The sequence below is a fragment of the Anser anser genome, assembly GCF_964211835.1.
Source record: "Anser anser genome assembly, chromosome: 5".
NCBI classification, from domain to species: Eukaryota; Metazoa; Chordata; class Aves; order Anseriformes; family Anatidae; genus Anser; species Anser anser.
Genome location: NC_139725.1, coordinates 36,325,279 through 36,340,732, shown reverse-complemented (window position 1 = coordinate 36,340,732; position 15,454 = coordinate 36,325,279). Strand labels below are relative to the sequence as shown.

Below are 15,454 nucleotides of genomic sequence, written 5' to 3'. Positions count from 1 at the left end.
TCCCCTTCACTACAAGGACAGGCAGGTGCTGGAGCATGTCCAAAGAAGGGCAGCGAAGCTGTTGAAGTGTCTAGAGAACAAATCTTATGAGGAGTTGCTGAGAGCCGCTGAAAAAGGCCTGGAGAAAAGGAGGCTCAGGGGTGACCTTATCATGCTCTTGAAATACCTTAAAGGAGGTTGTAGGGAGGTGGGGGTCCGGCTCTTCTCCCAAACACATTGGGTGAGCCAAACTGGCCAAAGGGACAGTGCATCCTATATGGCATCATGCTGAACAATAAAAACGGAGGGGGTTGGCTGAGGGGGACTGCTGCCTGGGGACAGGCTGGGCTTCGGTCAGAGCATATTGAGCAATTGCACTGTGCACCACTTGTTTCAAATCTATATACTTATTTATTTACTTATATCATCATTATTATTTTCCCTTCACTTGCTGTTCTATTTAACTGTCTCATGACAACCTTTATGACAACCTTAACCTTTTTTTTTTTTTTTCTGAGTTCCCTGCCCCATCCCACTTGGGCAGGGGAGGGGAGCCAGTGAAGGGCTCTGTGGTACTCAGCTGCCTGCTGGGTTAAACGACAGCAACCTGCGCCAACTCAAGCAGCTGTGCTGGAAATTACCAATCACAACCATCATCTGAGAAAAGGAAGAAGCAAAACCCATAAAGAAACAGCTCACTACTAGCTTCTTAACCACCACGTATCCTGAGGTTTAGCAGGTTGCTGTCTGGTCCAGGAAGGACAAGGACAGGTGAATGCTGTTGCCTATTTTGCTGGGACAGGTTTTGCTTTCAGAAACTACCCGCAGTGCACTAATTAGAAAATTCTGTTCTAATAGGTCCATGTCCTTCTTGTAGTGGGGGCCCTAGAGTTTAACACAGTACTCAAAGTGTAGCCTCAACAGGGCTGAGTACAGGGGGACAATCATTTCCCTTGCCCTGCTGGCCATGCTATTTCTGATACTAGCCAGGATGCTGTTGGCCTTCTTGGCCTCCTGAGCACACCGCTGGCTCCTGTTCAGCCCCCTGCCCACCAATCCCCCCAGCTCCCTTCCCGCCAGGCAGCTTTCCAGCCTCTCTGCCCCCAGCCTGCAGCCTTGCATGGGGTTGTTGTGCCCCAAGTGCAGGACGCGGCACTTGGCCTTGTTGAACCTCGTACAGTTGGCCTCGGCCCATCGGTCCAGCCTATCCAGGTCCCTCTGCAGGCCTTCCTGCCCTCAGGCACATCAACACTCCTGTCCACCTTGGTATCCTCTGCCGGCTTGCTGAGGGTACATGCGATCCCCTCGCTGTGCACTGGGAGGTGGCAGGCTGGGGCAGGGGAAGCGTCCTTGGGATGCACCGTGCCCTTCCCTCAGCCTGTTCTCCTGTTGGGGAGAGCGTGCAGCTCTGGGGCCAAAGGAAGGCCCTGGGCCCAGGCCCTGGGCTCTTCCCCATCCTTCCTGCATGCCCAGAGCCATGGGGATGTGCCTGCGGGCCCAGCTCTGCCCTGTGGCCCCAAGGGACGGACGATGGACCCGGGAGAGAGAGAGGCGCCGGTGCTGGGAGTGAGGTTCCAAGCACTTGGGGGCTTTAATCGGAAAGAGTGCTGTGCAGGGAAAGGCCATGCAGAAAAACTTCACAAGGACCCTGGCGTGACGTTGGGCCACAGGTGCGGGTGGGCCGATGGAGCCGTTTCTGCAGCGTGCTGAGGGCTGTGCAGGGATGGGTGCCCCCCCATGGGCAGGGCCACCCACCCCTGGGGCCGGAGCCCCCTCTTGCAGCCATGTCCCCAGGCTCTCCTCACGGCGCTGTCCCCAGGGTGCTGACGTCAACGTCATCATAGCCCGTGTCCCCGTGGGGCTGCGCCGGGGTGTCCCCGCCGTGGGGAGCAGGGGGCTCCTCCAGCACGGCTGCAGCATCGTCGTAGCCATCTGGGGGGCTGTGCCTGGACTGGGCTGGGGGGGCTGTGCCAGGCAGGGAGGGGCCGGGGCTGAGGACGCAGCAAGAAGGGCCACATTTCCTCAGCTCCCCAGCACCACTGCTCGGCCACGGCCCCTCTCCTCGGTCCCCTGTGCCTTCCTGTCTCTGCTGAGTCCCCTTTCCCCTACCTGGGACCTCCCTCGGGTTGTGCTCCTCCTTGTTGCTATCCCAGTTCTCATCTTGCAGCTTCATGCCTGAGCCCTTTGACAGGGAGCCTGCAGTGGAGAAGAGGGCACTGGGTGCTTGTCCAGGGATGGGGACAGCCCCAGGCCCCAGGGACGACCGTGCTCCCACCTGTGTGACTGGGCACCTCCTGGTACTCGGGCATCAGGCTGTAATCCAGCTCCTCGTACACGGCCTCAGAGCCGGGATCCATGGCTCTGATGGGGCCTGAAAGGCAGTAGCATTGCATCGGCATCCCCCTCTGTCCTCCATGATCCCAGGGGAACCCCCAAGGCAGTGCCCACCTCGGCGTTGCACCCGTGCGCGGTGTGCCTGCACAGCCAGGGCTGCCAGGGCCAGGCCCAGCAACGTCCCCAGGAGCACGCACAGGACCGTGGGCACGGGCACGCTCCCCGACACTGCTGTCAGTGGGGCAACGCTGCTGGTGACACCTGCAGGGATGGCCACGGGCAGCGTGAGGCTGGGATCCGCACGGCAGCAGGGTCAGGGGTCAGTGGGCACGGGCAGAGCCACCTGTGCAAGCATCCCTGTGCTGGCAGCTCCTACCTGCAGTTGTGGTGGCCCCGCTCGTTCCCTCGGTGTCCTCGTCACAGGCGATGTGGGTGACCCCATCAGGACCGCAGGAGTGCAGGTGCCAAGGCGCCGAGGGGCAGCGCCAGAGCGAGGGGACCCCCTCCTGGCATTGCACCCAGCCCAGCCAGGCAGGGACCGAGCCCTGTGCATTGACGGCCTCCAGCCTCCCCCCGGTGCCACAGCCCAGCTGACGGCAGACAACGGCAGCTGTGGCGGGGCTGGTGTCGTTGGCGCACACGCGGCCCCACGTCCCCTCGTGCAGCACCTCCAGGTGCCCGCTGCAGCTGCTGCTGCCCCCCGCCAGACGCAGCAGCCCTGCAACAACAGGGGACAGCGGGGTCACGGCACCTCACGGGGCAGCGCGCACCCCACGGGCAGTGGGGACTGCTCCCCAGCTCAGGGATCACAGTGCTCACCTGAGCACACGGCACCGGCACCACCGCCCCGGCGGCAGACACGCTGTGCTGGGGCTGGGCAGTCCCAGAGAGCCGCCTCCGTCCCCGAGCAGCCCCCGGCACCCGGCCACAGCGTCCCCACGCCGGGCCCGAAGCGCTCAGAGCCGGGCGCCTCCAGGGCCCGTCCGCACCCCAGCTGGCGGCACACGACGTCGGCATGTGGCAGGTCCCAGGCGTCCTGGCAGACGGTGCCCCAGGTGCCCTCGCTGTACACCTCCACCCTGCCGGCGCAGCGCCCGGGGCCGCCCGCCAGCCTCAGCCGCCGGCTGCCTGCACGGGAGGGCCAGGATGGGGCTGGCGGCACCCGCTGGGCATCCGCGGCCCTTCCCGGCGCACTCACCTGAGCAGGCAACGGCCGCCCCTGTGGGGCTGTGGCTGGGCGCTGCGGCAGGCCCCGAGGCGTTGCACTGTGCCAGGCGCTCCTCGGTGCCAGCACACCGCAGCTCCTGCAGCTCCACAGGGCCCAAGCTGGCGGCTGGCACAGCGTAGACCTTCTCTGGCACACCGCAGCCCAGCTGCCGGCACGCCACGGAGGCAGCTCGGTCATCCCACGGCCCCGCAGTCACACGGGCCCAGTGCCCGGGGCTTGTGGCCACCTCCAGCCGCCCGTCGCACCGGCTCTCCCCGTCCAGCAGCCGCAGGGGCTCAGCGGCGCCTGCAAGAGCCCGGCCATGCCGTGGGGACGGGCACTGCTCCCCGCCTGCCACGGGTCCCCGCGTTCCCTGCACCCACCTGAGCAGTTGACGGCGGCGGCGTGGCCAGGGGGGCAGGCGGGCTCCCCCAGCACCGCCACGGGGCACTCGCCCGGGTGCCGCTCGCTCCCGCTGCAGCTCAGGGCATCGCGCCGCAGCAGCCCCGTCGCCGTGCCCATCCCAAAATGGCCTCCTGGGGGCAGGGAGGCGGCGGGGCCGCAGCCCAGGTGGCGGCACAGGACGTGGGCGTCGGGCAGGTCCCAGGCGGTGGCACACAGGGGTGCCCATGTCCCCTGCTCCTCCACCTCCACCCGCCCGGCGCAGCCCGAGCCGCCATCCGCCAAACGGAAACCGGTGTAGGCTGCAGCGAAGAGAGGGCACTGGGGGGGCAGCACAACAGCGACCCACTGGGCACATCACTCTGCAAGGGTCCACCCCAGCCCCCCAGCCCCAGCACTTACGTGAGCAGACGATAGCAGCGGGGCCAGCACAGGACTGGCCGTGGGTCGGCCGCCGGGCACAGTTGGCGAGGAGTGGCTCGCTGCCGTTGCACTCAAAGGCGCCGTCCCAGAGCGGCCCCGTTGCTGCCCCAAAATGGCCGGCACCGGGGACGGCCAGTGCCATGCCGCAGCCCAGCTCCCTGCAGACCACCTGGGCGGCCTTGAGGTCCACGTGGCCGTGGCAGACGGTGGCCCAGGCGCGGCCCTGCCGCACCTCCAGCCGCCCCGAGCAGGCTCCGTCCCCTCCAGTCAGACGGGAGAACCCTGCCAGGAGAAGAGGGCTCCTGGGGCGGTTGCTGATAATGGGGCTCCCTGCAGCACCACATGTCCCCAGCACTCACCTTGGCAGACCACAGCAGTGTCATAGACATGAGGGCCATTGTAGGGTCCCCAGCCCAGAATATGGCAGTCCCAAAGGGCCTTCTCATCCCCCTTACAGTTGATAAAGGCTAAGCTGATGGGACCGTCAGCTTGGCCAAAGAGGGAGCTGTGGTAGGCACCAAGAGCCGAGCCGCAGCCCATCTGCTGGCACACCACTTCGGCGTCCTCCATGTCCCACTCGTTGTCTGATACCATGCCCCAACGTCCCTGCAGCTTCACCTCCACTCTCCCCTCACAGGGTCCCCTGCCAGCTGCCAGACGCAGATCCACCGCCTCTGCACCAGGGACCAGCCTCAGTCCTGTCCTGGGGGTCCCAGCACGGCATCCCCAGCACCACCCCCCCCCCCTTACCTGTGCAGGTCACCCCCACATCCCACTTGTGGTCACAGAACGGCTGGCCCCAGCCAAAGTGGAAGCAGTCATGTAGATTTGCTTCAGTACCGTTGCAGGAGAAGGGGTGCAGCCAGATGCGTCCCTTGCCCTGCCCAAACGGGGCGTACGGGGATGCCCGGGCCACCGCACCGCAGCCCAGCTGCCGGCACACTATGCCAGCACCGCGGTGGTCCCAGTCGAAGTCGTAGCTGCAGACGGAGCCCCACTCGCCCTCGTGCTTCACCTCCACCCGGCCGGCGCAGCGCCCGCCGCCATCCACCAGCCGCAGCTCGCCGCTGCCTGCGGGCAACCCCAGGGACCTTGCTGAGCCCGCGGGGTGCCTGCCCCACGGCCGCTCCCTGCCCCACCGCTTGCCCACTGCCCCACGGCCAGCCCCTGCCCCACGGCCAGCCCCACCACTCACCCCCGCAGAGCTGCACGCAGAGGAGCAGCCCCAGTGCTCTGGCAGGCACCATCCTGCCCCCAGTGCCAGACGCAGCCCCGCGGCGGGGAGGGGGATATATAGGCAGCCCCCGCTGGCAGGAGCCAATGGGGGCGGCGGAGGCACCTTGTGAGCCGCTATCAGGAGGGTTATCTGCAGCCTGCCGGGGCCCAGCCTCCAATAACCTGCTCTGTGCCCAAATATGAGACTCGCTCCGCTTCTGGCGTCATGCACCCCCCCCCCCCCCCCCGTGCCCTATGGGTTTTCAGCGCCTGTATGTCCTCAAGGGGAGCGAGCCTGTCTGGCACCCATGTCCCCTTGAGCTGGGGTTGGGGCTGTGTCCAAGGAGAGCAGGTCCCCTTGGGGACAGGAGAGGCCCCAGAATAGGGTCCTGCCTCAGAACATGGCCTCCCTCAGCACCCCTGTACTCAGCCTTTGTCGGGGGTTTAGGAAGCCTTGACCCACCTGGAACAAGTCTGGGGGTCACCGGGGAGAATCTGGTCTCTGTTCTGGCCCTGACACGTGCAGGAGGGACATCTCCAGCCCCTTGCAGTGGCTGGTGGCACAGGGCACAGGGCACAAGGGAGACGGTTTCCCCCACTCGGGGACCCAGCTTCAACACCGACCTCACGCAGCTGCTGGGCCACCTGCACTGCTGGCGATAGCATCGTGGCTTTGTGCAGCAGCGGGGATGCTACCAACGGGGCTTGGAGGCGAGGCTGAGCCCTAGGAACATGTACGGACGAGAAGGACGAGGAGGAGGCAGCCTGACACTAGCAGCAGGCACAGAGACAGCCACAGAGCGCAGCTTGGTGTGGGGGGGTCCAGCTGCTGCAGGGCCAACACAGAAGCCCCCAGCTTTAGAAGGGGCCAGGAGCAGGGGCCCAGCCCTCCCTGCCCGTGTCCCTGTGTGCAGCCCGGTGCTGGGGCAGGAGGAAGTGTGTGCCGGATGTGCAGGCATCGCTCAAAAGTGAAGCCCTGCCTGTACGCAGGGCCGGGACACAGGGCATTGCCCTTCTGGCACAGCCCCGCTGCAGGAGGAGCGCGTGGCAGCACGGCTTGCTGGGGACAGGGGGCTCCTGGGTCCACGGCTGCAGAGCCGGGCTCTGCCAAGGGGCTGCAGCTCCTGGGCTGCTCAGAAAGGCCCGGGCCGGGCTTCAGCCCGCAGGACCTTGCCGTGCCGGCAAGCTGGGCACCCAGCCCCAAACCCCCTGGTGGGGAGGTCAGCCCCAGGAGCAGAGTGGGAAGCGGCCACCCCAGCCTGGGGACCAGGCCCAGGGGACGTCCTCGGGGTGCCAGAGCAGCGCTGCTCTCCCCCCCACCTCTTCCCTCTCTCGCTTTCTGCCCCAGGCAGCTCCAGCTCCAGCCCTGGGCAGCCAGGGCAGGAAGATAGGGCAGGCTGCAGCGAGCAGGCGCAGGCCTCGGCCCAAGGAGAGCTGCCCGGCCCTGCTCCACACACCACCGGCCCTTTCGTGCCCTCTTCTCCCTGCCCACCCTTGCTCCGGCTGCTCCCTTCCCCTGCACACCGCAGGCGGCCGCAGAGCTCTGCCCGCGACCTTCCTGCAGCTGGGCCTGCAGAGGGGTAGCCCACCAACTGCTGTGACGGGGCGGCTCGGGTCTGGCCGAGTGGAGGAGCCCGGGGCCCAGCACAGGCTGCGCTCCTCTTGGGCGTCTACCCACAGGGCCTGGACGATGGTGAGAGCGCACCCTCAGCAGGAGCCCTGCCCCTGGGGAAGAGCAGCCCCAGCACCAGGACCTGCTGCGGGCACCCAGCTGGAAAGCAGCTCGGCAGGAAGGGACCAGGGCTCCTGGTGGACACTGCGCGGGGCACGGGGCAGCTGCGTGCCCTTGCCGCTACCGGCATTCTTGGCTGCCTCAGGCACAGGGGTGCCAGCAGCTCCACAGAGGTGATCCTTCCCTCTGCTCAGTGCTGGGAGGCTGCTGCTGGAGCCCCCAGCTGTTACACACCGCCCAACCAGGACGAAGGGGACGGTGAAATATTCTCTCAGCAGGTGGGAGAAGACTCCCGAGAGCTAGACCTTGATCTCCGGGGGGACATGGACTTAGCAGGCATCTGCTGGAAATGTAAGACAGCGGGCAGGAAGCAGTCAGGGAGGTTCCTGGAGTGCATGGAAGAGAACTTCCTGATGCAGCCGCAGAGGGAGCCAAGTAGGGAAGGCGCCCTGCTGGGCCTTTTCCTTGTCAACAGCGGAGGGCTTGTGGGTGATGTGAAGGCTGGAGGCTATCTTGGCCCTAGTGATCAGGAATTCAGAATTTTTGATTCTGGGGCAAGTAAGGAGAGGGGTTAGCAGAACTGCCACCTTGGACTTCTGGAGGGCAGACTTCGGCCTGCTCTGGAGACTGGTTGGTGGAATCCCTTGGGAGGCAGTCCTGAAGGGAAAGGAGTCCAGGAATGCTGGACACTCTTTGAGAAGGGAGTCCTAAAGGCGCAGGAGCAGGCTGTCCCCATGTGCCAAAAGATGAGCCTGCAGGGAATAGGATGGGCCCGACTGAACAGAGCTGGGGCTTGAGCTCAGGGAAAAAAAAAAAAAAAAAAGGAAAAAAAAAAAGAGAGAGCTTATGACCTTTGGAAGAAGAGGCCGGCCACTCAGGCGCATCGTCCAAAGATGTTGTGAACCTATGCAGGGAGAAAAGGAGAAGGGCCAAAGGCCAGCTGGAACTGAGTCTGGCTTCTGTCCCCAAGGACAATAGAAAATGCTTCTCTAGATACTCTAGCAACAAAAGGAGGATGAAGGAGAATCTCCGGCCTTTATTGGATGTGGGGGAAAAACACACTGACCAGAGATGAGGAAAAGGCTGAGGTACTTACTGCCTTCTTTGCCTTAGTCTTTAGCAGCAAGACCCGTGGTTTTCCATGTATCCAACCCCCTGAGCTGGAAGATAGGGACAGGGAGCAGAATGAAGCCCCCATAATCCACGAGGAAATGGTTAGTGACCTCCTGTACCACTGGGAAATGCACAATCTGAGTCTATGGGACCAGATAGGATCCACCCAAGCATACTGAGAGAGCTGGCAGAAGTGCTCAACAAGCCATTTCCCATCTTTTATCAGCAGTCCTGGCTATCAGGGGAGGTCACAGTTGACTGGCTGATAGCAAATGTGACACACACCACCAAGAAAGGCCGGAAGGTGGATCCGGGGAACTACAGGCCCGTCAGTCTGACCCTAGTGTTGGGGAAGATCATGGAGCAGATTATCTCGAGTACAATCACTTGCACGGCACCCAGGTGATCAATAGAGAGGGAAATGATTGTCCCTCTCTATTAGGCCCTGGAGGGACTAGAACTCAAAAACTGTGTTCAGTTTTGTGCCCCTCACTACAAGAAGGACAGGCAGGTGCTGGAGTGTGTCCAAAGAAGGGCAGCAAAGCTGTTGAAGTGTCTAGAGAACAAGTCTTATGAGGAGTTGCTGAGAGCCGCTGAAAAAGGCCTGGAGAAAAGGAGGCTCAGGGGTGACCTTATCATGCTCTTGAAATACCTTAAAGGAGGCTGTAGGGAGGTGGGGGTCCGGCTCTTCTCCCAAACACATCGGGTGAGCCAAACTGGCCAAAGGGACACTGCATCCTATATGGCATCATGCTGAACAATAAAGACGGAGGGGGTGTGCTGGGGGGGACTGCTGCCTGGGGACAGGCTGGGCTTCGGTCAGAGCATATTGAGCAATTGCACTGTGCACCACTTGTTTCAAATCTATATACTTATTTATTTACTGCTATCATCATTATTATTTTCCCTTCACTTGCTGTCCTATTTAACTGTCTCATGACAGTAACCCATGAGTTTAACCTTTTTTTTTTTTTTCTGAGTTCTCTGCCCCATCCCACTTGGGCAGGGGAGGGGAGCCAGTGAAGGGCTCTGTGGTACTCAGCTGCCTGCTGGGTTAAACGACAGCAACCTGCGCCAACTCAAGCAGCTGTGCTGGAAATTACCAATCACAACCATCATCTGAGAAAAGGAAGAAGCAAAACCCATAAAGAAACAGCTCACTACCAGCTTCTTAACCATCACATATCCTGAGGTTTAGCAGGTTGCTGTCTGGTCCAGGAAGGAGAGGGACAGGCGAATGCTGTTGCCTATTTTGCTGGGACAGGTTTTGTTTTCAGAAACTACTTGCAGTGCACTAATGAGAAAATTCTGTTCTAATAGGTCCATGTCCTTCTTGTAGTGGGGGCCCTAGAGTTTAACACAGTACTCAAAGTGTAGCCTCAACAGGGCTGAGTACAGAGGAACAATCATTTCCCTTGCCCTGCTGGCCATGCTATTTCTGACACTAGCCAGGATGCTGTTGGCCTTCTTGGCCTCCTGAGCACACTGCTGGCTCCTGTTCAGCTGCCTGCCCACCAATCCCCCCAGCTCCCTTCCCACCAGGCAGCTTTCCAGCACTTGGCCTTGTTGAACCTCGAACAGTTGGCCTCGGCCCATCGGTCCAGGCTATCCAGGTCCCTCCGCAGAGCCTTTCTGCCCCCAGACACATCAACACTCCTGTCCACCTTGGTGTCCTCTGCCGGCTTGCTGAGGGTACATGCGATCCCCTCACTGTGCACTGGGAGGTGGCAGGCTGGAGCACAGGAAGCGTCCTTATGATGCACCGTGCCCTTCCCTCAGCCTGTTCTCCTGTTGGGGAGAGCGTGCAGCTCTGGGGCCAAAGAAAGGCCCTGGGCCCAGGCCCTGGGCTCTTCCCCATCCTTCCTGCGTGCCCAGAGCCATGGGGATGTGCCTGCGGGCCCAGCTCTGCCCTGTGGCCCCAAGGGACGGACGATGGACTCAGGAGGGAGAGAGGCGCCGGTGCTGGGAGTGAGGTTCCAAGCACTTGGGGACTTTAATCGGAAAGAGTGCTGTGCAGGGAAAGGCCATGCTGATAAACTTCACAAGGACCCTGGCGTGACGTTGAGCCACGGGTGGGGGTGGGCCGATGGAGCCGTTTCTGCAGCGTGCTGAGGGCTGTGCAGGGATGGGTGGCCCCCATGGGCATGGCCACCCACCCCTGGGGCCGGAGCCCCCTCTTGCAGCCATGTCCCCAGTGTCTCCTCACGGCGCTGTCCCCAGGGTGCTGACATCAACGTCATCATAGCCCGTGTCCCCATGGGGCTGCGCCGGGGTGTCCCCGCCGTGGGGAGAAGGGGGCTCCTCCAGCACGGATGCAGCATCGTCGTAGCCATCCGGGGGGCTGTGCCTGGACTGGGCAGGGGGTGCTGCGCCAGGCAGGGAGGGGCTGGGGCTGAGGACGCAGCCGCAAGGGCCACACTTCCTCAGCTCCCCAGCACCACTGCTTGGCCACAGCCCCTCTCCTCGGTCCCCTGTGCATTTCTGTCTCTGCTGAGTCCCCTTTCCCCTACCTGGGACCTCCCTCGGGTTCTGCTCCTCCTTATTGCTCTCCCAGTTCTCATCTTGCAGCTTCATGCCTGAGCCCTTGGACTGGGAGCCTGCAGTGGAGAAGAGGGCACTGGGTGCTTGCCCAGGGATGGGGACAGCCCCAGGCCACGGGGGCGACCATGCTCCCACCTGTGTGGCTGGGCACCTCCTGGTACTCGGGCATCAGGCTGTAATCCAGCTCTTCGTACACGGCCTCAGAGCCGGGATCCGTGGCTCTTATGGGGCCTGAAAGGCAGTAGCATTGCATCGGCATCCCCCTCTGTCCTCCATGATCCCAGGGGAACCCCCAAGGCAGTGCCCACCTCGGCGTTGCACCCGTGCGCGGTGTGCCTGCACAGCCAGGGCTGCCAGGGCCAGGCCCAGCAGCGTCCCCAGGAGCACGCACAGGACCGTGGGCACGGGCACGCTCCCCGACACTGCTGTCAGTGGGGCAACGCTGCTGGTGACACCTGCAGGGATGGCCAGGGGCAGTGTGAGGCCGGGATCCGCACGGCAGCAGGAGCAGGGGTCGGTGGGCACGGGCAGAGCCACCTGTGCAAGCATCCCCGTGCTGGCAGCGGCTACCTGCAGTTGTGGTGGCCCCGCTCGTGCCCTCGGTGTCCTCATCACAGGCAATGTGGGTGACCCCAGCGGGGCCGCAGGACTGCAGGTGCCAGGGCGCCGAGGGGCAGCGCCAGAGCGAGGGGGCCCCCTCCTGGCATTGCACCCAGCCCAGCCAGGCAGGGACCGAGCCCTGTGCGGGGACGGCCTCCAGCCTCCCCCTGGTGCCACAGCCCAGCTGGCGGCAGACAACGGCAGCTGTGGCGGGGCTGGTGTCGTTGGCGCACACGCGGCCCCACGTCCCCTCGTGCAGCACCTCCAGGTGCCCGCTGCAGCTGCTGCTGCCCCCCGCCAGACGCAGCAGCCCTGCAACAACAGGGGACAGCAGGGTCACGGCACCTCACGGGGCAGCGCGCACCCCACGGGCAGTGGGGACTTCTCCCCAGCTCAGGGATCACAGTGCTCACCTGAGCACACGGCACCGGCACCACCGCCCCGGCGGCAGCCACGCCGTGCTGGGGCTGGGCAGTCCCAGAGAGCCGCCTCCGTCCCCGAGCAGCCCCCGGCACCCGGCCACAGCGTCCCCACGCCGGGCCCGAAGCGCTCAGAGCCGGGCGCCTCCAGGGCCCGTCCGCACCCCAGCTGGCGGCACACGACGTCGGCATGTGGCAGGTCCCAGGCGTCCTGGCAGACGGTGCCCCAGGTGCCCTCGCTGTACACCTCCACCCTGCCGGCGCAGCGCCCGGGGCCGCCCGCCAGCCTCAGCCGCCGGCTGCCTGCACGGGAGGGCCAGGATGGGGCTGGGGGCACCCGCTGGGCACCCGCGGCCCTTCCCGGCGCACTCACCTGAGCAGGCAACGGCCGCCTCTGTGCGGCTGTGGCTGGGCGCTGCGGCAGGCCCTGAGGCGTTGCACTGTGCCAGGCGCTCCTCGGTGCCAGCACACCGCAGCTCCTGCAGCTCCACAGGGCCCAAGCTGGCGGCCGGCACAGCGTAGACCTTCTCTGGCACACCGCAGCCCAGCTGCCGGCACGCCACGGAGGCATCTCGGTCATCCCACGGCCCCGCAGTCACACGGGCCCAGTGCCCGGGGCTTGTGGCCACCTCCAGCCGCCCGTCGCACCGGCTCTCCCCGTCCAGCAGCCGCAGGGGCTCAGCGGTGCCTGCAAGAGCCCGGCCATGCCGTGGGGACTGGCACTGCTCCCCGCCTGCCACGGGTGCCCGCGTCCCCTGCACCCACCTGAGCAGTTGACAGCGGCGGCATGGCCAGGGGGGCAGGCGGGCTCCCCCAGCACCGCCACGGGGCACTCGCCCGGGTGCCGCTCGCTCCCGCTGCACCTCAGGGCATCGCGCCGCAGCAGCCCCGTCGCCGTGCCCGTCCCAAAATGGCCTCCTGGGGGCAGGGAGGCGGCGGGGCCGCAGCCCAGGTGGCGGCACAGGACGTGGGCGTCGGGCAGGTCCCAGGTGGTGGCACACAGGGCTCCCCATGTCCCCTGCTCCTCCACCTCCACCCGCCCGGCGCAGCCCGAGCCGCCATCCGCCAAACGGAAACCGGTGTAGGCTGCGGTGGAGAGAGGGTGCTTGGGAGGCAGCAGAGCAGGGACCCACTGGGCACATCACTCTGCAAGGGTCCACCCCAGCCCCCCAGCTCCAGCACTTACGTGAGCAGACGATAGAAGCGGGGCCAGCACAGGACTGCCCGTGGGTCGGCCGCCGGGCGCAGTTGGCGAGGAGTGGCTCGCTGCCGTTGCACTCAAAGGCGCCGTCCCAGAGCGGCCCCGTTGCTGCCCCAAAATGGCCGGCACCGGGGACGGCCACTGCCATGCCGCAGCCCAGCTCCCTGCAGACCACCTGGGCGGCCTTGAGGTCCACGTGGCCGTGGCAGACGGTGGCCCAGGCGCGGCCCTGCCGCACCTCCAGCCGCCCCGAGCAGGCGCCGTCCCCTCCAGTCAGACGGGAGAACCCTGCCAGGAGAGGAGGGCTCCTGGGGCGGATGCGGACGATGGGGCTCCCTGCAGCGCTGCATGTCCCCAGCTCTTACCTTTGCATACTACAGCGCTGTCATATTTAGTAGGGCTGGTATATGGTCCCCAACCCTGAATCTTGCAGTCCCAAAGGGCCTTCTCATTCCCGTCACAGTTGATAAAGGCTAAGCTGATGGGATCATCTCTTTGGCCAAATTGGGAGCCTTGGTAGGCGCCAGCGGCCGAGCCGCAGCCCATCTGCTGGCACACCACCTCAGCGTCCTCCATATCCCACTCGTCATCTGCCACCGTGCCCCAGCGTCCCCGCAGCTTCACCTCCACTCTCCCTTCACAGGGTCCCCTGCCAGCCGCCAGACGCAGCTCCACCGCCTCTGTACCGGGCACCAGCCTCAGTCCAGTCCTGGGGGTCCTGGCACGGCATCCCCAGTACCACCACCCCCCCTTACCTGTGCAGGTCACCCCCACGTCCCACTCGTGGCTGCAGAAGTGTTTGCCCCAGCCAAAGTGGAAGCAGTCATGTAGATTTGCCTCAGTACTGTTGCAGAAGATTGGGTGCAGCCAGATGCGTCCCTTGCCCTGCCCAAACGGGGCGTACGGGGATGCCCGGGCCACCGCACCGCAGCCCAGCTGCCGGCACACCACGCCGGCGCCGCGGTGGTCCCAGTCGAAGTCGTAGCTGCAGACGGAGCCCCACTCGCCCTCGTGCTTCACCTCCACCCGGCCGGCGCAGCGCCCGCCGCCATCCACCAGCCGCAGCTCCCCGCTGCCTGCGGGCAACCCCAGGGACCTTGCTGAGCCCGCGGGGTGCCTGCCCCACGGCTGCTCCCTGCCCCACCGCTTGCCCACTGCCCCACGGCCAGCCCCTGCCCCACGGCCAGCCCCACCACTCACCCCCGCAGAGCTGCACGCAGAGGAGCAGCCCCAGTGCTCTGGCAGGCACCATCCTGCCCCCAGTGCCAGACGCAGCCCCGCGGCGGGGAGGGGGATATATAGGCAGCCCCCGCTGGCAGGAGCCAATGGGGGCGGCGGAGGCACCTTGTGAGCCGCTATCAGGAGGGTTATCTGCTGCCTGCCGGGGCCCAGCCTCCAATAACCTGCTCTGTGCCCAAATATGAGACTCGGCTCCGCTTCTAGCGTCATGGACACCCCCGCCCTCGCAATTGGGCTCCACGCTTGCATGTCCCCGAGGTGAGCCAGCCTGCCCAGCACCCGTGTTCCCCTGACCCCCAGCAGGAGCTGTACCCAAGGATAGGAGGTCCCTGCAGGGCCAGGGGTGTCCCCAGAACATGACCTCCCTCAGCACCCCAGCACTCAGCCTGTGTCAGGGGTGGCCTTGACCCACCTGGAAGAAGCCTGGGGGTCACCAGGGAGAATCAGGTCCCTGCGCTTTCCCTGACACATGCAGGAGAGATTTCTCCAGCTCCTTTCACTGGCCAGTGGCACAGGCACTCACTGCAGGTGCATACCCATGGCTCCTCGCCCTCCGAGCAGTGCACGTAGAAGGGGGGGCGGTTTCCCCACTTAGGGACCCAACATCGGCGTTGACCATATGCAGCTCCTGGGGCACCTGCACTGCTAGCAATAGCATCGTGGCTTTGTGTAGCAGTGGGGATGCTGACAACGGGGCTTGGAGCCAAGGCTGAGCCCAAGGGACCTGCGTGGCTTCTTGGGCACTGAGCTGCAGCAGTGGATGCAGAAAGTCCACGTGTTACTTGTGTGCTGGATGCGCAGGTGGTGCTCAAAAGCGAAGCCCTGCCCGTACGCAGGGTCGGGACACAGGGCATTGCCCTTCTGGCACAGCCCCACTGCAGGAGGAGCGCATGGTGTCACGGCTCGCTGGGGACCGGGGGCTCCTGGGGCGACAACTGCAGGGTCGGGCTCTGCCAAGGGGCTGCAGCTCCCAGGCTGCTCAGAAAGCCCCGGGTCGGGCTTCAGCCTGCAGGACCTTGCCATGCTGGCAAGCTGGGCACCCAGCCCCA

General features: G+C 64.6%; 2 protein-coding genes across 2 annotated transcripts; both read right to left on the bottom strand.

Annotated features, from left to right (window-relative positions):
* Positions 1–725: 725 nt before the first annotated feature.
* Positions 726–5,793, bottom strand: LOC310899891 (scavenger receptor cysteine-rich domain-containing protein SCART1-like). The gene is made up of 12 exons (XM_083836922.1): positions 5,541–5,793; positions 5,096–5,416; positions 4,705–5,019; positions 4,325–4,627; positions 3,904–4,224; positions 3,512–3,826; positions 3,133–3,441; positions 2,690–3,031; positions 2,428–2,574; positions 2,255–2,350; positions 2,089–2,175; positions 726–1,970 (listed from the first exon to the last, which is right to left on the bottom strand). The coding sequence occupies exons 1-12, from the start codon at positions 5,590–5,592 to the stop codon at positions 1,225–1,227; spliced, it is 3,354 nt and encodes a 1,117-aa protein (XP_083693048.1). The 5' UTR covers positions 5,593–5,793; the 3' UTR covers positions 726–1,224.
* Positions 5,794–9,041: 3,248 nt separating this feature from the next.
* On the bottom strand, positions 9,042–14,418 carry LOC310901148 (antigen WC1.1-like; the record flags this gene model as incomplete). Its single annotated transcript, XM_083840271.1, has 10 exons — positions 9,042–11,002; positions 11,082–11,177; positions 11,255–11,401; positions 11,517–11,858; positions 11,960–12,264; positions 12,335–12,653; positions 12,731–13,051; positions 13,152–13,526; positions 13,586–14,242; positions 14,367–14,418. The coding sequence occupies 10 exons, from the start codon at positions 14,416–14,418 to the stop codon at positions 10,608–10,610; spliced, it is 3,009 nt and encodes a 1,002-aa protein (XP_083696397.1). The 3' UTR covers positions 9,042–10,607.
* Positions 14,419–15,454: the final 1,036 nt, after the last annotated feature.